Raw genomic sequence first — 27,730 nt, forward strand, 5'->3', positions numbered from 1 at the left:
CCCAACAAATCTACTTATATAAGAAAAAGTCACTGTATATAATGCGTCAAACAAGGCAAATAAACATGTTGCGCAAACACAGATTCACAGATCACAGCCCCCCCCCCCCCCCTCCTCCACTCCCCCTGATGATCGCACGCGGCAGGAGGCAGCGTGCTTTCTCTTTGCTTTTCCCCCTTGCGCACTCACCTATGCTGCCCCCCCCCCCACCCCCTGCTGCGTTTTCACTCGCATATACAGCATGCGGTCACGATGTTATCGCCCTTGGACTTGGAGGAAGAAGAAGAAAAAAAAAAAAAGAATTGAGGAGGCTCAATGTGTGCTCGTGAATAAAAGTCAAACTAGAAAAGTAAATAACAACGTAGTTACCTTTGCTGGCTTTTGTGTCTCGACATGGTTGCTTTGGCGCAGGTGACAAAAAATGTTGATATTCTTTTCTGTGCCATGACGGCACAATGAACCACCACAACGCTTCATCTCATCAGACCTCGCTGCGTGCTTTGTCAACTTGCCTGATAGTGTGTTGATTTGGCTTGTCTCGTTGTATGGTTCGATGTACCACTTTAGAAAGCTAATGCACCTTTGGCGTCAAATGTTTCAAACAACATTAAACCTACAAAGTTAGGGAATTAAAAATCGAAAGCACGACTTTGGAAATGTCAATGCACATTTCGCATCAAACGTTTGAGAACTTCATATCCATAAAGTTTCAGAATTGAAATCCATGCGCTCTGTAGATTCTGTGGCCTCTGCGAGATGCCGCGACGAGCCCGCTCGCCATCAAAATGCCCTTGAAACTGCTCGGATGGGGGCTCCTTGCGTTACAATATATGGCTCCCGGCACATGGGCGTTGCCGAGAAATCCAGCACAATTTCACAATGTTCGCGCTGAAATGTCTTTTCGAGCATGAAAAGGACATTCTAGAAAAATACAGCATGATTTCCGTCGCCAGGAGTTGTTTTAGTCGACGGCGCATGACAGCATGAAAAAATTTCGGGAAAGGGGGGGAAGCTGAAGCCTTATAGCCCCCCCTCCCCCCGGCTATGCCCCTGTCAGCATTGAATGAAAACTGTTTTAACCCTTAGACACAAACTGTGGTATATGACACTAGGAATCTTTGTGGATTTCAGTAAGCCCTTCGATTGTCTAGCCCATAATATTCTCTTAGATAAGTTAAACAAGTACGGCGTTAGGGGAAGGACACTTCAAATTTTTAGTTCATATCTTAAAGACAGTGAACAAATAGTGAACATAGACGGTTTTTGTTCATCCAAACGTTATCTGAAATGCGGCGTCCCTCAGGGCAGCATATTAGGACCTTTTCTTTTCAATGTCTATATAAACGATGTGATAACAATTTCAACAGAAGCCAATTCTGTAATTTATGCCGATTTCCCTATTTATCTCTGGTCTTTCGGCTACAGAAATAGTTTCAAAAGCGAACAATACCCTAAACAGCCTTTTAAACTGGTCTAAATTAAACAATCTCAAAATAAATACAACTAAGTCAAAAGCTGTTATTTTCCGCGCTATAAAACGCCACTTGGGGACTAACTTAACCATTAACCTAGGCAATATTATTACTGAGGTCGTTGGCCACCATAAAACACTGGGTGTTGTATTTCATGAGCATTTTCGATGGACTGAGCACACTAATTACATATCCTTAAGTTTATCAAAAGCTGTTGGAGCACTTTCCTGGTGTCGTGGCATTCTTCCAGTGCACATTAAAAAACAGATATATGTTTCATTATTTCAATCACACAATGCATATTGTCATCTTGTTTGGGGCACGGCGTCACCTACTAACATGAATAGAATTGTGAGCCTGCAAAAGAAAGCGATTCGTGTCATTGCAGACGAAGAGCACTGCGCACACTCCAAACCGCTTTTTATTCGGTTAAGAATTCTGCCCATAAATGTGATGCTGCCACACAATATTGTTTCTTTATTCACCACTAAAGACATGTTTCATACTAACTTCCTTATCAGAATATCAGCGCTCAAGGAACGCACACCGGCAGCCAACACTCGACAATTAGAAAAGTGGTGTGTTCCCAAAACTCGAACTAATTACGGTCAACAAATGTTAAAGTATATTACTATACCTTACACCGGGAGCGATAATACAACCTTAATTGATGGCCCGCAATAAATAAACGTGCTTTAATTGAATACTTTTTAAACAGAATTGCTAGATCGGCAACAGATTTATATCATGTAGTTTACATTCGGCTTTGTGCGTTCTTTTGTGTGCATTAGTTTGTAATGATTTTGCAGGCATTGTATAAATTCACTTTTTTTTTCTCTCTCTCGCTCTCCGTTTTTGTAACAGTTCATTTTTCATAAAAATTTTAACTTGAAGTTATACATGTGTGCACTTGAATGGTGAGTGTATATATGCCGCATGCGTGCGTATATGTGAATGTATATGTAGGTGTACATATATGTATATATAGGGGCGTATGCGCGCCACTTCTACGGGTGCTTGCGTGTGTATGTGTGAATATAACATGTCAGTGTACAATACAGTTTTGAATTGGTGTACGTATATGTAATAGTTTTTTTCTCGTTCTTAACAGCTTGGTGTGAACAGTTTCTTTCTTTTTATTTTGTTTGTTTCTCGTGTTGCTTTTTTTTTTTTGTTGTTCGGGTGTATGACATACACTGCTGTTTTGCCGCTGTTGCCACTGCCTGTAGGGCCCCAGGCCTCGTCAAGCTGCTCAATGAGCAGCTTTTTGTCTGGGGTCCATTTTTCCTTAAGGAAAATAAAACCGATTCTGATTCTAATGCATTGCTTTAGATCTATTTGCTTTTTGTTGCTTTCCATATTGGGTTTTTTTTTTGCAGCCTGTCTTGGTAGCCTCATGCGAATGCTGCGGGCATGAATAGCAGATTGGCAGGCAGATAGCTGCATCTGCTTTTGCGTCTAATCTCATAAAACTGATACGATGTTCAAAAGAATTTGAAGGAAATTTACACGAGGCAAATTTTCATGTGTCCGTATATTTAAAAAGAGTGAGAGAGGGAGAAATTGTTCAGGCTAGGGGTTGAATGCAGGCCTTGTTGATTCAGAGCTGAATCTCTCAACCACTCGACATGGAAGGAGTGGAGTGACACTTTTTGATGACCAAACTTCTGTAGCTTCCACAGCGTTGCACGCAAAGTACGAAATGAAGTACAGGTTAGAAGCTGTATGAGGAAAAACAGAAAAAGTAGTTCTGACCTGGTGCTAAACTACGAAAGTCAAATATTAATATAAAAAAGTTGTGCTGGCAGCGAAAGTTTTTGACAATGAAAATTTAATTTAGTTGACTTCCTGAGTCTTTAGAACAGTCGTCATGGATGAATGCATGTATGCGCAAAAGCAGGCAAGAAACTTGTGCAATGACAGTGCAATAATTGTACAAACACTGGTGCAGCCCCAGAATTTCTGCCAACGAGTTCGAGAGCGGCCAGAAAAACATTAGTTCTTTTAAACTACCTAGGAAAACTGCCTATAAGAGAAATGACAAAATACTTTTACATCGCAAGACTTCCTATATCAAAGTTTGTTATATATTGAGGTTCAGCTGGACTTCTAATTGCTCAATTAACTTCAGGCGTCATGCTGTGAAGTTGACCCTGGAAGTACTCCTGGTTATGTCTTTTCACAGGCCACCTAGTACCCTTGCAGAATAGAGAGAGCAATGCGAAAGCAATGGGCTGAGAACTTAAGCATGTGCAAGTGTATGCATAAGAATTATGTCATAGCTCATATCTTCACCAAACTGTATTTTTTGATGATGTAAACAAAAGCTGTGCTAGGTATCAGCTACTACGTTTTACTTTCATCCACATTTTAATTTTTGAAATTAAACGTAAGGTTTATCAACTATTCCCTTGTGCTGATCTGGATGTTGCACAAATATTTGATTTTGAAGTCTTGGCTTCAGAGGTCATCAAAACGGATGTGTAGATTTTTCTTCTCCATCATCTTTTGGGCCTTTGCCATGACCTGCAATAAGGAAACCCAGGAAAAGGCTTCAGCTCAAATCCCTTTCATTTCAGCCATAAAGCCCTTGCATGCCTTGCAGGCAATAAGGAAAGTGGGTGGCCACACAGTAATCAGACACTTTTCCTACTGAAAAAATCATCACCACTAGCGCACTGACCATAGTCACAATGTTGGTGTTCTAGCATCGAGAACTAACCTGTATTCTGAATTGCTTATTCCTAGTACTAGCAGAGACTGGAATCACTTTCCTGCCTCCATCGTCTTCATACAAGATCTCGCAATGTTCAAGTCTGCACTTTGTTATCACCTACACTAAACAACTTGCTGTTATTATTTTCGCTATTTGTTTATTGTTTCATAGTCATCCACTCCTTTCTGTAATGCCTGAATGGCTCTGAAACTAAGGTAAAAAAATGAAATGAAGTGAATACAGATTCTCTCCCGGGGTGTGGGAACCTGCAAGTGTTGCGGGAATCACAGCTTCAGGCACTAATCTATGAGCTTGTGGTGAGGATCAAGACACCACAATTTCTGCCCCTTCCCAACCTTGGCATCTACTTTTGACAAGAGTGAGGAATATAGCTACAATTTTCTGGATGGCCAATTTTTCAGACCTGCTCTATATTTTAAGACTTACCCCCCCCATGGCACTGCTGCTTACTCCAAAGTATACTGAACAGTAACCGAAATTTCGGACACTGCATGGTGTCTTACTCAAATTTCTCGATATGATCCATGCATGCAATGTGCAGGCAAACACGTGCGGTGGCTGTGAACAAACATCACACCACTCCCTTTGACACCTGTAACCTTGGCTTTTGTTGGCTAGTCAATTTCATGGCGCTCCGAATGCCGTTCAGCCCTGTGAAATGATCGACAGCTTGGTACCAAACCATAACTTTTGGCCTCCAACTCACATAAAAACGACACTCGTTAGGCCTAGCAACCTAGTTAGCAGGCATGATGGCGGACGGCAACTCTTCATGAGAAGCATGCCAGTACGTTCACATATCGGCAGTCGTCATCGGCAGTACGGCCTGAGACTGCACACACTGGCTAGACTGAGAGCCACAGAAGCAGTGTTTGGCCATGTGGGTGACCAGCTGACACCTACTGTAGGTGCCTATTAAAGGGCCCCTCAAGGCCCCATGGCAAATTATGGTTTACCCTGGAAGTTGTTACGTGCCCTCTAGGGAGCGTTCTACCACAATAATTTTTCAAATCGGTGCTACAATTCAGGTGGATGACAATTTTTTCCCTTCCATGTACAGTGAACCAAAAAAGTTTATGGGCAATGGTATCTCAGAAAATGTTGAATTTCCAAGCAGCCTTTAACAGCAGCCAGTACAACCGTACATCACAATGTTGTTGGCATGTACTAGTGGAGGTTGTAAATATGAATATCAGGTTGCACTGTGAGATTGGTGCAGATATTGTTTTTTCTCAGATCCCATGGTCCGTAAACTTTTATGGCTGACTGTACTCTCTGGCACCTTGAGGGCTTCTGCAGAACTAATTTACCATATTCAATGTCCCAATGCTTTGCATTCCCAATTAAATAATTTGCCTTAGCTCTTCAAATGTGCTCGCCTCCTAGTTAGCTTAGATGGTAGAGCGATTGTCCCAAAAAGGCGTTGGTCCCGGGTTCGAATTTCAGACCAGGACGAATTTTTCTTCAACTGCGCGGGTTTCTTTCTGAGAAACCCGTATGGATTTCCTTTGTAGTTTTGTGCTCCAATTCAGGTGGATGATAATTTTTACCTTTCAAGTTAACGGGCTTTACTGTATGTACAAGAATACACAGCTACAACTTGATCTATCAACTTATAATGCTGTCACAGGGGCAAATTTAGTGCAACTTTAGGAGAGTGTACTTTGTCTCACTGAGTGTCGAATCAGCAGTGCACTGCTACATGGGAAATGAAAGTGTCATTAAGATTTGATGGTAATGACAATGGATTATCCATCCCTGTGATGGAGCCAAAAGGACAGAGATGCATAAAATTTCGGTTACTGACGATTCCATAAAGCTCAACTTTCCAGTTTGTAAATTTCATGGTGCTCACCCATGGTATGCCGCCCATTTCCTGGTTTTTGTGCGAGTAGATGGGTTTGCGTTCTTTCTTTTCTCTTGTCCTTTGATCCATTGTTATATATCAAACCTGAATACAGTAGCATGCCGAACCTTTTGCTCAGCTAACCTCTCCACCCATCATTAAAATTAATATCACCAGTGTGTGCACAGATTTTCACTACTGGTTGATATTACGGTTTCCTGGTGACACATTCTCAGCATATGCAAATTATGCACAAAATGGGCAGGCCATGCGGTATGAATAAAGGATGATGGCAGGGTGTGTTCAAGAGGCTATTGCCTTAGGCTAGCGGTCTGGCATAACGCAACTCCAACATTCTGAACAGTTGAGCACACAGGACTCAAATACAAAATATCATATCTTTTTGTTCACTACTGTATGTTAGTAATACCACACCTTTTTACACAAGGAACAATGTTGTGCACCTGTTTCACTGCCCAATGTGCACAATGCTACGCTGTTGCTCATCTTGGCTTATGACAGCACACCATGTCCAGAACATTTAAAGCATGCATCCTACGACAATCAGCTCTGACAGACTTGTAATAAGCTCGCATATTATATAAAGGCACAACATACAATGTTTAAACCACTTCTGTTCCTCTTTAGATTTCTCAAATTACCTCTTCCATATTGTATCACTGAAAACTGTTTTGTCCCTATCACGCCATCAGGCTTGGACAGAGTGCATTACACATCTCGAGTGTCTGACTCTCACTTGCAGTTGATACATTCACAAGCTCACCTTCTCAACACCTCGTTTCTTCTGTCTGGTCTTCTGGTTGCGGCGTGTCTCCCGGTCCAGGTTTATCTTTTCCCAGTAAGACTTCTCCTCATCCCTGTAAGCAAATCAAGCTATCATTACATCCTTGCCTAAAAGAAATGTCATCCGTGACCCCCACTAAATATTTGTTTCCACTACCAGTATTCAAGCAACATGTTACAGATCAGACACTCACAGTAACCAACCCACTGTAGAAATTAAGACCAACATCCTGTGGCCCAGGAGGATTTGTTCAGGGAAGAAACTAAAGCTACTACAATGCAGCAGACATAATGCGACAAATACAAAGTTGTGCCAAACAATGATGTGGCAGTAAGCATTCTCGAGTTCACGCTGCTCCTCTGGCGGCCATTTTTCCAAGAAATTATGCCTTCCAACCACTCAGAACGCCAGAGGAGCAGCGTGAACTCGAGCGGCTTTGGAGACTGGGAGGGCTGCCTTGAAGTATTTGGACTTGAGGGGGGGCTTCGTTGACAAACTGTAACGCGGCAATCAGCACTCGAATGTAGTTGTGGCCCTAATAGTGGTTGTAAATGTTCATCTCATCTGTGGGATCTGGGGCGCGCGCTGTTTCTTGCCTCTGCGTGTGGTGGTTGGGAGAGCCAGTTTGGGGGCGGAGAGGAGGGAGGGAAAGGAAAGCAGACTTGCAGCGCCGTGGTTTTGGGGCGCAACCGTGGTAGAGAGGCGGAGGGGCGATATGGGCATGCGTGGCCGTGATACGCACGCGACGGGCTGCCTTGCAATGTTTGGACTTGAGGGGAGGCTTCGTTGGCAAACTATGGCACGGCAATCAGCACTCGAATGTGATTGTGACCCTAGTAGTAGCTGTAAATATTCATCTCATCTGTAGGATCTGGAGCGCGCGCTGTTTCTTGCCTCTGCGTGTAGTGGTCGGGAGAGCCAGTTTGGGGGCGGAGGGGAGGGAAGGAGGGGAGGGCGGACTTGCAGCGCCGTGGTTTTGGGGCGCAACCGTGGTAGAGAGGGGGAAGGGCGATGTGGGCATGCGTGGCCATGATACGCGCACGACGGGCCGCCTTGCAACGTTTGGACTTGGGGGGGGGGGGGGGGGGGGGGCTTCGTTGGCAAACTGTGGCACGGCGGTCAGCGCTCGAATGCGACGAGAGAAATTGTTGAGACGTGGAGAATTCCCTTGAAGTGGGTCTGGTTTGCGAGATGGGTGCTTGTGTGTGTTGGGTCTCTTAGGGGATGAGGGGGGAAATGTGCGCTCGCCGAGAGGGCGTCGTCAGCACGAGACCACCACCAGGCTCCTTGCGGGGATGTGGAGGGCTTCGCGGCCGGAACGAGGCCTCCCCTCTCCGCCGGCCAGGCGTGGAAAACGCTAGACGCTAGATCTATACTATTCCTGCGCAACCTTGAGCGATCGGAAAGCGCGTTTTCCACGCTCCTCTGGCGGCCATTTTTCCAAGAAATTATGCCTTCCAACCACTCAGAATCAGCAAAAATCGACTGTCGCGGACAACACCAGCCCCTTTCCACATAAGTATGAGGCTCGGAGCAGGAGCTATAGCGCTTGAAAGTAACCGCTGGCTTGACGAACCAACCGACTGAGCTACCTTTCCGGGCAACATTGAAGGATCACGAGTTCAAATCACAAGTTATGTTCCTTTTTTTTTTCCCTTTCTTTTTTTTTTCTTTTTTTTAAATGTCTTTTCCTTCATTTTATCACTGTACGGAAACCCTCCTAAAAGAAAAATTATATATCCTCAATTATGTGTGGCCACACATGTGCACGTCATAAATACCAGGTTCTCTAGCCGAGTGCAATCCATGCGGTATAACAGAGCTCAGATTGGCCCACCTTGACTGATCAAATTGGGCACCACTGTAGGTTAAATGAGGCGTACAACTCCTGCGGGACCCGCCGTGGTTGCTCAGTGGTCATGGTGTTAGACTGCTGAGCACGAGGTCGCGGGATCGGACCCCGGCCACGGCGGCCGCATTTCGATGGGGGCGAAATGCGAAAACACCCGTGTACTTAGAATTTGGTGCACGTTAAAGAACCCCAGGTGGTCGAAATTTTCGGAGTCCTCCACTAAGGCGTGCATAATCAGAAAGTGGTTTTGTCACGCAAAACCCCATTCTCCAATATTTAATTTAACTCCTGCGGGGACGGTAGAGTATCCGTCTCCAGTGCAAAAGGACCGTGATTCAAATCCCGGTGCAGCGCAATTCTCCACCGGAAAATACAAAAAAAAAAACGTGTGTTGAGAAAATTGCACAAACAGGCCTGGAGTGCGGCCTGATCCCGGTGACCAGAACCGGTAACGCACTCTCTCACCAGAGCAGGATTGGCCACCCTGGTGCAGTACTGGGCCACAACCTCCTATATGAATACAACAATTAAACCCCGGCCCTCAGTCCCCAGCAGCCGCGAAGCAACTGACCACGGCGGCGGTCAGATCTGTGACGCTGCAGAGGGTGCTAAGAATACCTGGCTCCGGGCAGGCCGCCATTGGAATCTGAACCTGGCAACGTTTAACGTTAGAACGCTATCTAGCGAGGCGAGTCTAGCAGTGTTATTGGAGGAATTAGAGGGTAGTAAATGGGATATAATAGGGCTCAGTGAGGTTAGGAGGACAAAAGAAGCATATACAGTGCTAAAAAGCGGGCATGTACTGTGTTACCGGGGCTTAGCAGAGAGACGAGAACTAGGAGTCGGATTCCTGATTAATAAGGAAATAGCTGGTAACATACAGGAATTCTATAGCATTAACGAGAGGGTGGCAGGTCTTGTTGTGAAGCTTAATAAGAGGTACAAATTGAAGGTGGTACAAGTCTATGCCCCTACATGCAGTCATGATGACCAGGAAGTCGAAAGCTTTTATGAAGACGTGGAATCGGCGATGGGTAAAGTCAAAACAAAATACACTATACTGATGGGCGACTTCAATGCCAGGATAGGCAAGAAGCAGGCTGGAGACAAGTCAGTGGGGGAATATGGCATAGGCTCTAGGAATAGCAGAGGAGAATTATTAGTAGAGTTTGCAGAACAGAATAATATGCGGATAATGAACACCTTTTTCCGCAAGCGGGTTAGTCGAAAGTGGACGTGGAGGAGCCCGAATGGTGAGACTAGAAATGAAATCGACTTCATACTCTGCGCGAACCCTGGCATCATACAAGATGTAGACGTGCTCGGCAAGGTACGCTGCAGTGACCATAGGATGGTAAGAACTCGAATTAGCCTAGACTTGAGGAGGGAACGGAAGAAACTGGTACACAAGAAGCCAATCAATGAGTTAGCGGTAAGAGGGAAACTAGAGGAATTCCGGATCAAGCTACAGAACAGGTACTCGGCTTTAACTCAGGAAGAGGACCTTAGTGTTGCAGCAATGCACGACAATCTCATGGGCATCATTAAGGAGTGCGCAATAGAAGTCGGTGGTAACGCCGTTATACAGGAAACCAGTAAGCTATCGCAGGAGACGAAAGATCTGATCAAGAAACGCCAATGTATGAAAGCCTCTAACCCTACAGCTAGAATAGAACTGGCAGAACTTTCTAAGTTAATCAACAAGCGTAAGACAGCGGACATCAGAAACTATAATATGGATAGAATTGAACAGGCTCTCAGGAACGGAGGAAGCCTAAAAACAGTGAAGAAGAAACTAGGAATAGGCAAGAATCAGACGTGTGCGTTAAGAGACAAAGCCGGCAATATCGTTACCAATATGGTTGAGATAGTTCAAGTGGCTGAGGAGTTCTATAGAGATTTATACAGTACCAGTGGTACCCACGACGATAGTGGAAGAGAGAATAGCCTAGAGGAATTCGAAATCCCACAGGTAACGCCAGAAGAAGTAAAGAAAGCCTTAGGAGCTATGCAAAGGGGGAAGGCAGCTGGGGAGGATCAGGTAACAGCAGATTTGTTGAAGGATGGTGGTCAGATTGTTCTAGAGAAACTGGCCACCCTGTATACGCAATGCCTCATAACCTCGAGCGTACCGGAATCTTGGAAGAACGCTAGCATAATCCTAATCCATAAGAAAGGGGACGCCAAAGACTTGAAAAATTATAGACCGATCAGCTTACTGTCCGTTGCCTACAAAGTATTTACTAAGGTAATCGCAAATAGAATCAGGAACACCTTAGACTTCTGTCAACCAAAGGACCAGGCAGGATTCCGTAAAGGCTACTCAACAATAGACCATATTCACACTGTAAATCAAGTGATAGAGAAATGTGCAGAATATAACCAACCCTTATATATAGCTTTCATTGATTACGAGAAAGCGTTTGATTCAGTCGAAACCTCAGCAGTCATGGAGGCATTACGGAATCAGGGTGTAGATGAGCCATATGTAAAAATACTGGAAGATATCTATAGTGGCTCCACAGCCACCGTAGTCCTCCACAAAGAAAGTAACAAAATCCCTATAAAGAAAGGCGTCAGACAGGGAGATACGATATCTCCAATGCTATTCACAGCATGTTTACAGGAGGTATTCAGAGGCCTGGAGTGGGAAGAATTGGGGATAAAAGTTGATGGAGAATACCTTAGCAACTTGCGATTCGCTGATGATATTGTCTTGCTTAGTAACTCAGGAGACCAATTGCAATGCATGCTCACTGACCTGGAGAGGCAAAGCAGAAGGGTGGGTCTGAAAATTAATTTGCAGAAAACTAAAGTATTGTTTAACAGTCTCGGAAGAGAACAGCAGTTTACGATAGGTAGCGAAGCACTGGAAGTGGTAAGGGAATACATCTACTTAGGGCAGGTAGTGACCACGGATCCGGATCATGAGACTGAAATAACCAGAAGAATAAGAATGGGCTGGGGTGCGTTTGGCAGGCATTCTCAAATCATGAACAGCAGGTTGCCACTATCCCTCAAAAGGAAAGTGTATAACAGCTGTGTGTTACCAGTACTCACATATGGGGCAGAAACCTGGAGGCTTACGAAAAGGGTTCTGCTGAAATTGAGGACGACGCAACGAGCTATGGAAAGAAGAATGATGGGTGTAACGTTAAGGGATAAGAAAAGAGCAGATTGGGTGAGGCAACAAACGCGGGTAAACGACATCTTAGTTGAAATCAAGAAAAAGAAATGGGCATGGGCAGGACATGTAATGAGGAGGGAAGATAACCGATGGTCATTAAGGGTTACGGACTGGATTCCAAGGGAAGCGTAGCAGGGGGCGGCAGAAAGTTAGGTGGGCGGATGAAATTAAGATGTTTGCAGGGACAACATGGCCACAATTAGTACATGACCGGGGTAGTTGGAGAAGTATGGGAGAGGCCTTTGCCCTGCAGTGGGCGTAACTAGGCTGATGATGATGATGATGAAGCATTCTTTATGCTAAATTATATTTATCGAAAGCGTGACAGTCCTGCAGGGAATTCTGGATGATGACTTGCCAATGGTACCATGCATGAGGAAATGCTTAACATCTGTCAGACAGCAAGAAAATTTTCAATGGGAGTTGATTCGTTGTCTTTGTTATATCTTTAAAAGCCAAATGCAATGAAATTTCACTTTGACTAAATTGGTTATAAGTGAGTAGCATAGCTAAATTGTGCCAAGTCTTACAAAACCCACGTGTGTGCTACGAGAATACAACCAAGTTAGCATTGCTCACTGTTCCCTTGAGCAACTCAAAGCATTTCTTACTATGAGCTCAGGTCATTAATTACAAATAATTAAATAGCCAACTTTTAAAGCATTGCTTTAAATGCAAAATGTTCAATGAGGGAGTTCTACAGCCTATTGAGAAATATCCAAATAGTCTCTTTTCATGAAGATAGCTGCTCTGGTTTTAGTTTTTCCAGGCTGCAAAGAAAGTGCAAGAGATTTGAAAATGTACCATGTGACTAAGCACTTTTGTGAAGATACATTAGTGCCCTTAAACATGCTACTAATGAATGAGCTATGTTGCAGTTGCATGCAGACTGAACACATGAACAGGCTGTAAGCAAAAATGAGAGGCGATGGCCACAAGGCCACACCCGTCATCTCCATTGCAACACCATCCACTGCCACAACCTCTTCACCTTTTTTCGTAGTCTGTCAAAGCAAAAACACTGATGCGATTTCAAAAACTGCCATGCACTACTTATCATACAGTCAAACCAACTAATAACAACATTCAAGTGCCAAGAAAATACCATTGCTATAACCGATAATTGTTATAATTGGGTCGCACAAAACAAACAAAGGGAGGACATAGATCAAAACATTTTAATTAAAAAAGAAAGAAGTACAGTTAAACCTCAATATAACGAAGTGTGCTTATACATGATTTCAATATAACAAAACTTCACTGCCGCCCATGAAGGAATACCGAGATAATAAATAGCAACTGCTGCGGGCGCAGATGGTCAAACGGCTGAATTACATGCAGCTGCTTGTGAACGCACCTCTCAAATTGCGCGCTGCATGACCAAGAGCGACCAGCAGTGCCATGTTCTGCATAAAAACCAACTGCGATAAGATCCCATCGTGCCCTGCACGCTGTATGCTTTGGGCTCAAGAGAAAGCTTGCGAGCGTGAGTCGAGAAGGATGGTGGCTTGATGAGCGCCATCTTTCGTGCGAGCAAGGAGAAAGAGGGAGAGGAAGTTCGGGGCACGTTGGTGCGCATTTCCTTTTTTAGTGCACCCGACTGCACATGGCTGTCAGTGCTGCTGGGCGCATACACAGCCCAAGCACTGTTTTAGAGGTATTCTGTCATGTGTGCAAAGAGTGGGCGTGCCGAGATGGTGTTAAATCAAGTGCACTGTCTTCCCGCACATTTACTACTGGAGGCTGCGTAGTCTTGAATTTTGGAGACGCATTGAAGCGAGAGACTGATGAAGCATTTGCTCCCCACTGCTGGCGCTATTCCTGATAGTGTCATCCCACTGCAGGTGACACTATCAGCCGTGGGGGCACAGTGGACACGCAAGCATGGCTGGCTTTGCTTAGTACCACCTATGTGAAGATATCGTCAACAACACGGCATGAAACCGTATATTTTGTCGCCAACTCTCAAATGAAAGAAATTGTTTTTGTTTTTCTCATTTAAATTTGTGTTTTCCGGTTGCCTGATAATTCTGAAAATGTTGCGGCCTCTTCAGGGTAAGGAAAATCCGTCGGCGACCACTTATTTGCAGTAAATTTAAGGTTAAAATTCAATATAACAAAGCAAATTGCCAATTTTACTGGCTTCATTATATCAAGGTATAACTGTACATTAGAACTCACTTACAACTGGTTACCGGTTTTAACTAGGTGTGTGCTAATATTCGAAACTTTCGAATCGAATAGTCACTATTTGTAAATGTGAATATTTTTCTAATACTTCTAGAATATTTCAGAATGTCGTCATTATCATGATCAGCCTATTTTTATGTCCACTGCAGGATGAAGGCCTCTCCCTGCGGTCTCCATTTTCCCTATCTTGCGCTAGCTGATCACAACTTTCGCCTGCAAATTTCCCAATTTCATCATCCCACCTAATTTTCTGCTGTTCTGGACTGCACTTCCCTTCCCTAGGCACCCATCACGGAAATGGTTCACCGGTTATCTACCCTACGCAATACATGACCTGCCCAGCTCCATTTCTTTCTCTTGATGTCAACTAGAATATCGGCTATGCCCGTTTGCTGTCTGATCCTCACTGCTCTCTTCCTGTCTCTCAACGCTATGGCAAACATTTTTCGTTCTTCCACTCGTTGCGTGGTCCTTAACTTGTTTTCAAGCTTCTCTGTTAGCATCAGTAGAATGTAATGATTGTACACTTTTCTTTTCAAAGACAGCGGGAAACTCCCAGTTAGGATTTTGTAATGCCTGCCGTATGCTCTCCGACCCATTTTCATTTATCTGTTTTTCCGTCTCATGATCAGGGTCCCCTGTGAGCAATTGACCTAGATAAACATACTCCTGTACAGACTCTAGAGGCCGATTGGCGATCCTGAATTCTTATTCCCTCGCCAGGCTACTGAACGTCAACTGCACCCAAATAAACATAAAATAGGATAAAAAATATGATAAGTTTTCACCCTCACGGGCACAGTATAGACATAAAATGTGAGAACTTGCGTAGCGGAGCAGGCTGCGTTGCTTAGGTAGCTATACTTTACAGGCTATACAGAGATCATTCGAATTCTCTGAAGAGCCCAGTACATTGGAAGAAACTACTTGCTTGCTCCTAATGTTCCATTTGTGCTTTTTAATGAACAATGCTTCATAACGTACAATGTAATGACAGAAACTGGCTAACTTTAAGAATACCAGGATGTGAGCATTGTTTTATATTGATTCTGACAACGGTTATTCATTATTTGAAAATTATTCGATTCGATTCACTTCGCTTCTGGCACTATTCGATTCGTGTTTGATTCGGTCTCAAAATTCACTGTTCGCAGACCCCTAGTTTCAACAATATTCTGATGTAACAACGACCAGCTGCGGCACTAAGAACTTCTGTGAGTGTTCTATGGTAAAATAAACTTTTTACTATATTCTGATATATTGTTAAAACCAGTATTGTTATAAGTGGGTTTGACTGTACGCACTGTGGGCGCCTCCTCCAAGTCTATACTGGCTGTTTCAGCAATTACTTGCTGCCAGTAATTATACCTAAACAGGGGACTTAAGACAATGATCATTTTCAATGCCCTACATTTATAGTAGTGAAATACATCAGAAATTGTGTGATAATTGGTAATTTATCCAATTAACTAAATTTCTCTAGTTAACATCTTCATTATTGACAAGTGCACATGTTGCAATTGCAAAAGTGAAGCTGGTCAGCGCTCGAGGCATGTCTGCTTAGTAGGAACCATGAGACTAGCACCAGTCTAGAGATAACAGACACCAAACTTGCAGCAAAATGGATGGGCATCCTATTTATAGTTTTCCTATGACTTCTTCCTTGAGCTATGTGAGGCACCAATTACAGTTATTATTTTTGGGGCAGAGGTATCGAAGTTGCTGCTACTGTCACAATTCCTGCCAAGCAGTCATACCTCAAGCACTGACTGCCTTCAACTGCTTAATGCCACAAGGGCACTAAAGTAACTGATTAAAAAATAAGTTGGTATATAAAGTGTGCATTTGCAATTATTGCACAAGTTGTGGTGTCCACACCTGCGATAAATTTTGCCAAGCAAGCATTACTACTTATCCCAAATCCCTTATTTATTAATTCTGCAGTTGTAGCTAAAATACACTTTTTATATAATAAAAGCATCCACATGTGATGGTAACTGGTGGTTTGTAAAATCGCTTAAATTGTTAGCATTGGCTGTACGCACTCGTGAGTAACACCTGCAATGAAAATCACCAGGGAATTGCAAGTTTCATCCACAGCAGTTCATCGACAACTGGAAACATGTACACCCATATAAAGAAAGCAAAAAATAGAAAATGCAGAAAGAAGGGGGGAAGGATGGTGCTAGCTAAAGGCAGATCTAGCCTTGCAAAGGCATGCCAGGAATTGCTGCACCTGAACATGTCATTTTAACTTGTGTGGGGTAACAATACCACAGAGTTACATGTAGTGCAAGCATGTCACTTATCACTAATGTTGTTAAGGGGGGATAAACAAGGTGGAGAGACCAAGCAAAGGTACGGTGCCTTCACTCCACTACATTGTCTTACACTACATCAAGCAAGTGGTGGCTATTAGACGTCACAGTCAAAAGCAGTACAAAACTCTCAATACTGCACCAGCAAGTAGGGAGAGGGCACCACAGAAAGACTCCTTCTGGTTCTCAATGAATTGGTAGGCTCCATCAGGATCAGCACAACGCACGTATGCGACGCTGTCCCCCTCCATAACATCCACGTAAGCCACATTGGCCAGCTGCCGGATCTTGTTCTGCACACACACACACAACCAACTACATTGCACACTACACACAAGACAACTCTCTCAGTGCACAGCCTTCACTGTCAAGTGTAAATTAGTTTTCTAAAGAAGGCATCAAGGCATGGACTTCATCTTGTTAGAACAATGTTTGTGATGGAAGGCAAAACAATATGAAAGAAAGCAGCACAAATGCAAGGCCCTAACAACAAGAGATACATGTACTGTTGTATAGAATTGTGAAAAATGGTCTTTAAAGCCTCTTTTAAGTACTCCCTTTGAAAAGTGTCAAAGGGCTCATGCTATGGAAATTAACAAGATCGTTTTATTCCACAAGAAAGTTCCTTCCAACAGCATAACTGGGGTTGCTTGGAAAGTGCGTGGCCACCGTCGTGGAAGTCTGCCTGTTGCACTACTCTAGGAATTTTCCAGTGACTCTAGTCAGGAGAAGAGGGATGTGCAAGGATGTGCCACAAAAACGTAATGTAAGTGCAGTTGATATCGGATATATCAAACTCGGATATATTGAATTACTGTCTATATCAAACAGCCATTACATCCCTTTGAATATTGCATGCAAAGTATAGCATTGCACTATGCATGTATATCAAACTCCCGTTCACCATCACATTCTATATACTGAATAATGCGCCGCGCGTCTGCAAGTGTGCTTCTCCTAGCGGGTACGCGATCACTTTTCACGCCATTGAAAATATTTAATGCCAACACATTTGAAACAGCAGTTTTGGCTGATGCTGTCACAAAAAGAGATTGAATCTGCAGGGCAGTACAGTACAGTCCACTTATAATGATACGTCGGTTATAACGATGAGTTCACTTCAGAGTATGAATGTATGCAATAAGGCTGTGAGAAAAAAACCCATATATAATGATATGCTATTCGCTGCATATCGGATATAACGGTCGAAGTTCCGCCTTTTTAGTGGCGTTTTCCATGCAGAATAATAGAGAAATTTGCTTTGCTAAGTTCCTCTTAACTGAGATGGGGCGAAAAGTTTGCCTACACGAGTTCGAATCTGGCGCCATTAGCGTGCAGCGCATCCCGCCAGCACGCCGATTGTGAAAGCCACGGAGAGTATCGCAAGTTGGCGCAGCCTGCCACAAGATGGTGCCAGCTGCTTCATGTCCATAAGAGGCGACTGGAAGATTCGTGGAAGTAGGGAAACGACAAACAATGGAGACGTACAAATACAAAAACAAAGATCACAATAGGGGTTCAGAAACTTTGGTTATGGCAATTCATCGTGTTTTTTTTTCCTTTTCTTTTTTAACATAGGTAGGACATTACGCAATAAAATAAGAACAGCTTGGTGGCGCAACCCACCGCCCCATTCCAAAGGGGACGTTCATAACATCCATCCACCTATCCACGTCGCCGGCGACCACCCAAAGAAGAAGAAGAAGAAGCGAGAAGTGAACTGCACATGTGCTCCCTTTCTACAATCTCCTTCTCTTCCTCAGCGAGCACGAAAATGTGCCGCGGAAGCAGCGGTAGGTGTGTCGACAAAGCGCAAAGCTGTGTCACCCGAGACGAAGCTACAAATTTTGCAAGACTCAAAGTACCAGCTCGTGCAGTCGATGATAGCGACGATTCTGAAAACTGCGAGTGCCACGATCATGAAGGCTAGAACCAGTGACCATGCGGATGAATGGAAACGGCAGGCTTAGTGCGCCCGGCCGAAACCCCCATGTATGAAACCAACATGGTGGCAGCCACTGACATTACCGAACTCTGGGAGCACGCTGCTACTGGTAATAAAATAGGTGGTGCTTTGATGGAGGAGTTTCTCACTGCAGATAGCACTGCCACGTTTTGTGAAGAATCTGTGACGTAGTGATCGTTGTCACTACAGTCGGCGGCATTATGCGACGGAGGCGATGACAGCAGCGGCAATGGCGACAACGTTGACAGAGGCCCGTATTTGACACCGACCCCGATGTTCACGCAAAGTGTACTGTCATCGATAGAGTCGCTCATTGATTTCATGCATGCTAAATTATAGCCGCCAGCGTTCGCGCAGCCGCTGATTCAATGCACACCACGGTTGTGAACCTGAAACTTCTGCGAAAGCAAGTGCAGATTTCTGACTATTTCACCACCTGCACCGAACACCTAATTGCACCTAACGCTTGACACTCGGTTTAGAGGTATAAATAAACATTTAATTTTTGACAGCCTTCTTTCTGGAACGTCAATTTTTTATCGTAGGTGGCAAATTTGGTTTCGGAGCTATGAAGGTATGTTCGGCAGTTTTTTTTTCTCTCTTTATGGCAGTCAACATATACAGTCAAACCCGGCTATATCGCAACTTGCAAAAAAAAAAAAAAAAAAAAAAAGACGCCTATCAGTTCGATATAGAGCATAATTCGATATAAGCCTGCTAAATAATTGGGTGTCATAATAGCACATGCCATTTATAAAAGCACTTTATTGATGAAACTAGCTTAGTTTTGCATGAAATAGTGCTGCACTTTCTTCTGCTTGGGCAGTTTCGCTGCCTGCGACTCAAGCATTTCTCCAGATTTGAGTCGGAGCAGCTGAGGCCGCAACCTTCCGCATTCACGCAGAAGCACCGGACTAGTGCGAGCACACCAATCGCTTCAGAGGATGTGGGCAAAGGACCATCGTTGCTTTCCTCATTGTGCCCAATTTCACTTGTGCTGGGTGCGATGTTGGCAATATAGTCTTCGTTTTCTGGCTCTCTGGCGGTCGCGATACCATCATCTACACTCACAAACTCATCAACAGCTTCTGGAAATTCTGACAGCTCGCTCCAAACTTCGGCAACATCGGCAACGGCTTCGTCGCATTCATCAGAATTTACAGTCATCGCCGAGCACGCGGAAGCCGGCATGGCTGAAGCAATTTCGGATGAACCACTCGTACACGGCCGTGCGTACGCGTCGGGCGCCACGGGCACCAGGTGGCGAGTTTGGCCGCTTTAGCCCTAATCTCCCCCTTATTCAAGATCGTGCTGAGAGTGCTCCTCAGAATCTTGAACGCTGCGGGGACATCTGACTTCTCACCGCGTTCGACCCGATTTATGATTTCGAGCTTTATGACGAAAGGCGAATTCTGCCGCTTCATCATGGCAACACTGCGGGAGAAGGCCCACAAGGCGCACACACAATGAACCAGAAGAGCAGCGAGACAACTCGCACTTTCGCCATCTTGCACGACGAGGGCACAAGAACCTCTGATTGGCTGTCTGACCAAGCGCTGCGGCTGGGCCAGAATAATTTTTTGCAGCGAGGTGTCGATAGCTCGCTCGACGCAGTGCGGCCACGGTAGGGAGAGCAGTTGGATGGAGCCGCGCCACCGGGTTTTCCTGCCACCGCGAGGCAAAGCCAACTTCTGGGGGCATTTTTCCACCACTTGACGTTCGATATATCGGGCGTTGCTGCTATTTTTGTTTGATGTAAACATAATTTTTGCTATATATACTCATTGTAACTATACCTTGTCCAGAAATTGTTCGATATATAGAATAATTCGATGTAAACGGGTTCAATATAGTCGGGTTCGACTGTAGCGATGATCGGTTATAACGATCAGATTTTTCGTTTTTCTTGATATCATTTTAAGTGTACTGCGCTGTACACGCCATGGAGGAAAGATGAGCAGAGTTAGATTTTGTCTGGTGCAAATATGGATAGTGTGTGGCCGTTCATTATCGGCAAGAGCAGATTGCCACTCTGCTTCAATAACACGAATGGCTTACTGGTCCAACACGCTTTCCAAAAGAAAGCGTGGATGAAACTCAAGCTTTTCACTGAAAGGCTCCAGGCATGGAATGCTGAACTGGAGATGTCTAGCTGCACCACCAGGTTTGTATTCTTGTAGACCCCGTGAACAGCATTTTAGTGTTCCGTGAGTGGCCAAAACGAATCCGATCACAACATCCTACCCACTACGTGAATGGATTTTTGCATTACAATCTGGATTTAATGAAACCACTGCACGCCACAGAGTTTCCCACAATAATTACTAGAAGGAACTCTGGCACTGCCATCGCCTCCTCTATGTTTTCAATGCCAGTGCAATCGCTCGCTCCCCAATGGGAGCTGTTGGTGTGCCTTAGTTCAGCGAGTTGCTGCGATGCGACGTTACCCAGATGGTACGACTGCTTGTGTCAAGCAAGTGTCTCAGCGTGCGCCGCTGCAATTACGGTGGAGAAGCGGTAGGTGCTCTTTCCCTGCGCCTGTGAGGTTACCACACGTCTGTCAGTCTTCCTCCAACTTCCATCGTGAGCCACCACCCAGATGGTACTCTCCCCTGCGACTGTAAAGCTGGCGTGAATGTTAGCCAATGGGGGAGAGTAGGAAAGGACGTTAGGAGAGGGCGGTGAACGGTCTGATAGGCCGCATCTGGTGGGCATTGAAAAAAAAGAGGATGAGCTGGCACTGCGCTTGTTCAGCCACCATGAGAATAATGGTTAGTGCATGGATTTGTCTGGTCATCGTGCTTGAGGCTTGAGATGTTCTTGTGGCTTTGTTTATTACACTTTACTTGCTTTCATTGTCCTAAATTTCAAACTAATCTATAGTTGTATACATGCAGAAGACTCTATGAACACGCATAATCGCTACTAATTGCAGCAATTCAACCTGTAAAGGTGACCAAATGAAAACACACTAAGCGTCTCGACTTAGTCGCTTGCCCACGAGAAATTCATAAGGGTGTTTTATGCCGCTTGTCGATGCATGCAAAACCAAAAGCCGACACAAAGTCTGCCTGGTTGACTCGTTGCCGACATATGATGATCGGCCATTTAAATAGTGTATTGTAACAGGGCACAGCGGTCGGGAACGTCCTCGCACGATTCGTAGTACAATTGTGCTGATAGCGGCACAGCACATATCCAATTTATACAGGCTGGTTCGTTTCTGCATTGCATCTATTTCTATCCTATACTGAATAAAAACGTGCAACAAGCACTTGTAGGCTTGCAAGGCGCACTGTGGTCTGGCAGCAGGGTGTGGCAGGTGTAGCATTGCGATCAGTACATCAAGGACCATTCCACAGTGCAAGCGTCTTCCTGCATTCGTGTACACAAATAATTGAACTTTTTGTCTACTTGACACGGCCTTGGAGACGCCAATAGGTAAGTTGCAACTTATTATGATCTCGGAAAAGTGTCCGAGATGTGTGGAGGTTTCAGATAAACTTTAGATAGGCATATTTTATATTTATTTATATATCTATTTCGCAATCCCCTTCGAGTTCGATGCCCTTTGAGTTCTGGAATCCACCTGTATTATCTGTTTGCTTGTGCAAAACGGACCTGGCATAGTGGTTAGAATGTTCTGCTTAAAATTGTGTGATGCTTGGCTCGATCCCAGGTATCCCCGTTCGGATGACTTTATGTTACATTATGCCATGCCTGGACAAAAGTATGCTGAACAAACATAATTTGCAAATTTTTATAGCTCATAACTGGTGTTTGCAGTTAAATAATTAAGTATAAGAAAAAAAGAAAGAAAGAAAAGAAAGCAAACCCAATTTGTTTGCCCATTATTTAGCTCATAACGTGTTCACAATTAAATAATTAAAACCAAAGTAAAAGAAATAAAGAAAGAAGAAAATAAACACACCTTGAACTCGGCAGTGTTGGAGACTGGCTTTTCAGTGACCAGCTTGACAATAACTCCAGGCTGAAACTGCAGTGTTGGCGGGGCTTGCGCTGTGTCCATGTTGTTTGGTAGCTCGGTATTCCCTTTGCTGTCCGAGGACATCTCCCAAGCCTCATCTTCCTGAGATGTGAGAATCATGTCGGAGTCAGCTGATGCTTGTACTGGGGAAGAAAGTGTGTAGCTTGGGGATGGAGCAGGGGTGCACCCCGATGGTGGTAGCAGCAGAGAGCGCTTGATTTGTGCCATTGTAGCCTTCTGTAGGGCCAGGTACTTGTTCCTCAGGCGCTTCCATTCGCATCTGTGGCCAGGTCAGATTTAGACAAGGTAAAACCATAGTGTGAAAAGCAGTTGCAAAAGAACGCGAAGTCAGAGAAGGAAAAAAAAAAAGGGGGTAACTTATGAAGTCTTGCCATTTAGGTAAAAGCTATTTCCCTGGCTTTCAATTAAGTATTGTGATAGCACAGAGAAAAGTGAACAAAGATCTTTGTCACGGGTTTCTTGCAAATAATTCTCTGCTATAAGGAAGGACTTTTGATTCCTGCTTAATGACATAGCAGTTTCACTTCTGCTATAAGGAAGGACTTTTGACTCTTGCTTAACGACATAGCAGTTCCCCTTCTGAAGTTCTATAGGCTACATTTACGTGATCTGCAGTTTGTCGTCTCGAGTTCCAAATGGGTTAAATAGTGGCACGGTCCTAGGTGACTTCCTTGATTGCCAACTTCAACCTCGATGTCCGCGTTGACAATGCCGGTGATTAAGTGAGCGAAGTGCTGGACAATGATCGTTCCAAAGAAACCTGCAATCATTAGGCTGTCATAGCACGGTCAACCTCTCAGCTCACAAGTTGCCACCAATGGATGAAGATTCTGTGTATGCATTGACTGTACTTTTGTCTATCTGTGGTGACAACACGGCAATGGTCATAGTAGCGACTAAACCGTCTACAGCAGCCGACTGATAATTTGGACTTGCTTCATTATGCGGACAGCTCCGTGGCACCACCTCTAGCCCCATAGATGTAATATAGAAGAACAACCGCAATTTATTACACCTTGCAACTGCGCTGTGTTATAATTTGGACTGTGACTGCATGACAGTGTGCTAATTTGGTCACCAAGTTGAGCAGAAATAGTGATATTTTCCTATGATGCGTCACTGGCATGGCTGTTAGCCATGTTACGACACGTCCTTGAAACTGAAACTAGTTAAGCCTAGTTAAACTTGTAGTCACCAATGAGAATTCAGTGCTTTTGTCTATCTGTAGCAAGTGCGTGACAATGGTTGAGATACGGGCCACAATTCTGTAGCAATGCCTTCCCCTCAATTCTATGCCAACTTATCATCCACCCTTCATGGCTGGCTTATCCCGTTCATGAAGTGTGCGGAGCGTCGCTCTGACCACTGACAAAGCACAAGAAGCGTGAAAAGGAATAGCGTAAAAGGCATTGCTAGAAAATCGTGGCCACAGAACGTCTTCACAAAATTTGTTCAAATTTATCCCACAATCTTTATACCGGCAATTTATATCTTTTTTTGTGATGCACATCTTGTTAAAACTTTTATGCATGAAAAGTGCGTTCATTCTGCTATTTGTTTATGTATTACATAATAAATTGAGTGCAGCAGCTTCTTCAGAAAAAGAAATCTGGTGTAACCTACAAAAAACACTTACTTTCCTCATGTGCGCAAAGCAACGCGTTGACAAACTTGGACCATATTTTTAGACAATCACTTTCGAAGATACTTTCATTTTCGCTATATTTCATGCGACTAGCAGTGGACACGTCGACGGGCAGCTATGTTTCCACACTGTGATAAGACAGCGTGCTTAGCACTGTACCAAGAATGTTGTTGCTGGTAGACGCCGATGAGCTTTGTGCTAGTCAGGCGAAAGATAGTGTGCTTGACTTTGTGCCAAGAATGCTTTCACTCGTAAACGCAGATGCATCTTGCGTTAGTCATGTAAAATTGAAGGCATCTCTAAAAGTGACAAGTCGAGAATACGGCACACCTTTTTTGGCCACTTGTGGAAAAAAATCTCCTTGACTCGCTACTGCGCCCATTGGGCATTGTTAGTCTGCTATCGGTGGTTTGAAATGCTGCTTTCGAGACCTTCCGTGCTGCTCAAGGACAGTATGCGCCATCAGACGTGAAGGAGGAGAACTATATTTTTGTTTTCTAAGCAGTTAGCTTTTTTCCTGCCAGGCGATAATTTTTGAATGCGCTGTGAAATTTCACGATCATCAAAGTAGAAAGCAAAAATGGCCGCCTCTGGGAGCGGTGTGTGCGCTTTGACAGATCGTAGATCTCACGATTTCGCTGTGTTTGTGGCTGATTTTATTGATAGATCGAGCAGCAGCGAGTCTGAGGATGTTGCCGTTTCATTGCATTTTGACTCTGACAGTGACGACGATGCAAACCAGCCTGGAACATCGGCGGCCACAGCATGGCACGCCCAACTGCAATGCTTGCAGTTAAATTAAATTTTTGTAGTGGAATATATGTTCAACAAAAAATTTTGTTTTCGGAGATAGTGCCTATTAGAGGGCAATACATTTTGTACATTTCATAATTTTTGTTAAATTTTTTTCTTAGTACATAGAAGCGTGTCCTTACAAAATTTTTTCAATTTTATCCCACAATGTTGATTCCGGCAATTTATATCTTTTTTGTGACGCACATCTTGCTAAAACTTTTGTGCATGAAAAGTGCGTTCATTCTGCTTTTTGTTTATGTATTACATAATATATTGAGTGCAGCAGCTTCTTCAGAAAAAGAAATCTGGTGTAACCTATAAAAAACACTTACTTTCCTCATGGTAGGGAAAGAGCTAAAGAGTTCCTCAGATGGTTTGGGCAAATTTTGTAGATGTGTAGTGTACAGCAACAGTAAAAGATTTCCACCACACTTTAAGTGAACTGTGTTATACTTGGAGAGCTATGGACAATTACCCTCCTCCCTGCCCATGCTTCTCCTCAACTTGTTCACCAAGCGATCGGGGTTAAAGGGACACTAAAGGTTACTATGAAGTCAAGTTAAAGTGATAAAGCAATGCTCTAGAACGTCTAAGGCGTCAATATAAGCACGAACAGAGCTTTAGTAACCGAGAAATTGGGGTAAAGACATGACACAATTTGAGACCCTCCAGCGACATTCTGGTACTAGCCCGATGACGAAGGCACTCCTATCATAATTTATGTCACTGGTACTCAACTACTCGTATTAAAAAGATCATTTCATTAGGTTATATGACGAAAAAAAAAATGCTACTTGTCTACTTCTGTTCGATTCTAAGAAACAATAACATTTTGACGTTACCCTTCAGTAGTATGGGTGGTCGAAAGGTTTCGTTTTCGCTTGACTCTGCGCGCTCGACTCTGCGCAGCGCACGCTTTGGAATTTCAGTTGTTTCGTTATCGCGTCGTGCTGCGCTGGTTCTGCTGGCTCGCGAAATTTGCATTTGGAACAAGCAGCGAGAATGCCACGTCCATGTTATGTCGTGGGATGCGCGAACGGTCTGCGGAACTTGGCCAAGGGCAGTTGCAGCGGCAAATCCAACGTTACTTATCACTGTGTGCCAACGACTGAAACTCTCCGTTCGAAGTGGTTAAGTGCCATACCACTGCCACAGCGCGTTGGCAAAGAGCCGAAAAATCGCATAGCGTGCTCGCTGCACTTTTGTCCAGAGGATTACGAGTTCAACGCCGACTTACTAAGGTAGTGTGGAGTGTCTTTCAAAGCAATGCTTTCCCGTAGCGCTGTTCCGTCAGTCTTGCCTGCATTCTCCGAAGCACAAGAACAACTGCAGGTCAAAGAAGGGGCGGTGAGTGTGGCATTTGGTTTTTACGAAGGAAAAGCTACAAATGTGTGAATATGTACAGCCATGACATACAGTTGCTGTCATAGTAGTATGCAACAACGCCGGCAGCGCGAGCCCTCAGCAGCAGGTCACGTTCATCAGTGCTTAAATCGCCGAAGTCGAGCCCAGCATCACGAGCCAATGTGTCCTTGTCAGGGTCGTCCATTGCAACGAGCGTCAAAGTTGGCGTCATAAAATAAAGAACCAGGTTATCGTCGCGCGCTTTCCCTTCCGCTAGCCACCATAGTTCTGCTTTCGCACTGCTGTTGGCTCTGTCTTGGCTCTGTTTCTCGCCGTGCGTTTGCGTTTTGCGCAGAAAAGCCGCAGCGCCATCTGTGGGTGCCGATTTACTCACCGACAGCGCAACGTCACTATGACACCATGACGTCACCACTCCTCGATCAGAGGGCAGGCGATTTGAACTGCATTAGAGGTACGCGGATGCTTCAGAGCGCATTTTCTCTTAAAATAAGTCTCTTCTTCGCGTGAAACAAGCTATTCGAGGTTTCTGGGATGGTATTTCAACAGTCCACGTTGACTTAATATTAACCTTTAGTGTCCCTTTAAGCTCCACCTTTACTGGCTCTGCATCATGATGTGATGCCGTGTCGTCTACTTCCAGTTGCACGCGAAGCTTCTTCAACCTCTCCGCTGGCCACCTAGCGGTCAATCCTCAGCGAGAGCTATCCAAGAAAGCGTATGTTGCAACCGCTCTGTCGCAGCACCAAGCGTGTTCGGTATTCCAGTAACTGCAGGTGACCTGGCGTTTTAACGGATGAGCGGAGGTGTAAACTAAGGACCACTACTGCTGTGATAAAGGGGCTTTAGCGTAAATGTGATTGGTGCAGGCACCTGGTGGTGTAGAGCCTAACCAGCCAAACACAGAGCTAATACAGTTGAACGCACTTATCTTAGTTAATTCGGGTTTAATGGCGCAAAAGCGACTAAGGCCATGCTACACCAGCCACAAGATATTAAGAAATCAAACGTTAAAGCAACAAAAGCTGTGCTACTTTATAGTCTGTGCAAAAGAAAAACAAAAACCCCCCCCGGTTTTTTCTAAAAAGTTCAACAAGTCAGTGAAAGGCACTAGCAGATCATCTCCCATTAATGAGGCCTAGTATGAAGGTATCTGTAGGTTATAGAGGTTCCATAAAAGCTTCCGCCTCTGTGTTTCAGTATGTGGACATCTCATAATAATTTGCATTAGTGTAAGTGGTTCATGGCACTTCTCACAAGTTGGCGGGTTTTCGTTTTGAAGCAGAAAATTGTGTGTCAGGTGTGTATGCCCAATTCGAAGTCGACATAGGATCACCTCATAGAAGCATTGCTGGTGACTGCACAACCACCACTTGCCAAGCAGGGGTTTTATTGTAACTTATTTATGCAAGAGTCCCATTCTAATTGCCACTTTTATGCCAGGGCCTTATGAATTGCTTGGATACTGTCTTTGCATGGAAGTGTTGTGTGCATTATGCCTTTGTGCGCTGCCATGAATGTGCATCTATCTGCTGCTTCATTCCCT

General features: G+C 44.3%; 1 protein-coding gene across 1 annotated transcript in view; it reads right to left on the bottom strand.

Moving 5' to 3' along the window:
- Positions 1-1,921: 1,921 nt before the first annotated feature.
- LOC142577909 (la-related protein 7-like) overlaps positions 1,922-27,730 on the bottom strand; it is a 52,135-nt gene continuing 26,326 nt past the window's right edge. The window contains exons 7-10 of the mRNA XM_075687346.1: positions 22,305-22,641; positions 16,549-16,700; positions 6,840-6,933; positions 1,922-3,998 (exon numbers count right to left, since the gene is read on the bottom strand). Of these exons, the coding sequence (XP_075543461.1) occupies positions 3,933-3,998; positions 6,840-6,933; positions 16,549-16,700; positions 22,305-22,641 (649 nt within the window). The 3' untranslated portion in view covers positions 1,922-3,932. The remainder of the gene's footprint in view (positions 3,999-6,839; positions 6,934-16,548; positions 16,701-22,304; positions 22,642-27,730) is intronic.

This window comes from Dermacentor variabilis, chromosome 1 (genome assembly GCF_050947875.1).
Source record: "Dermacentor variabilis isolate Ectoservices chromosome 1, ASM5094787v1, whole genome shotgun sequence".
Taxonomy (NCBI): Eukaryota; Metazoa; Arthropoda; class Arachnida; order Ixodida; family Ixodidae; genus Dermacentor; species Dermacentor variabilis.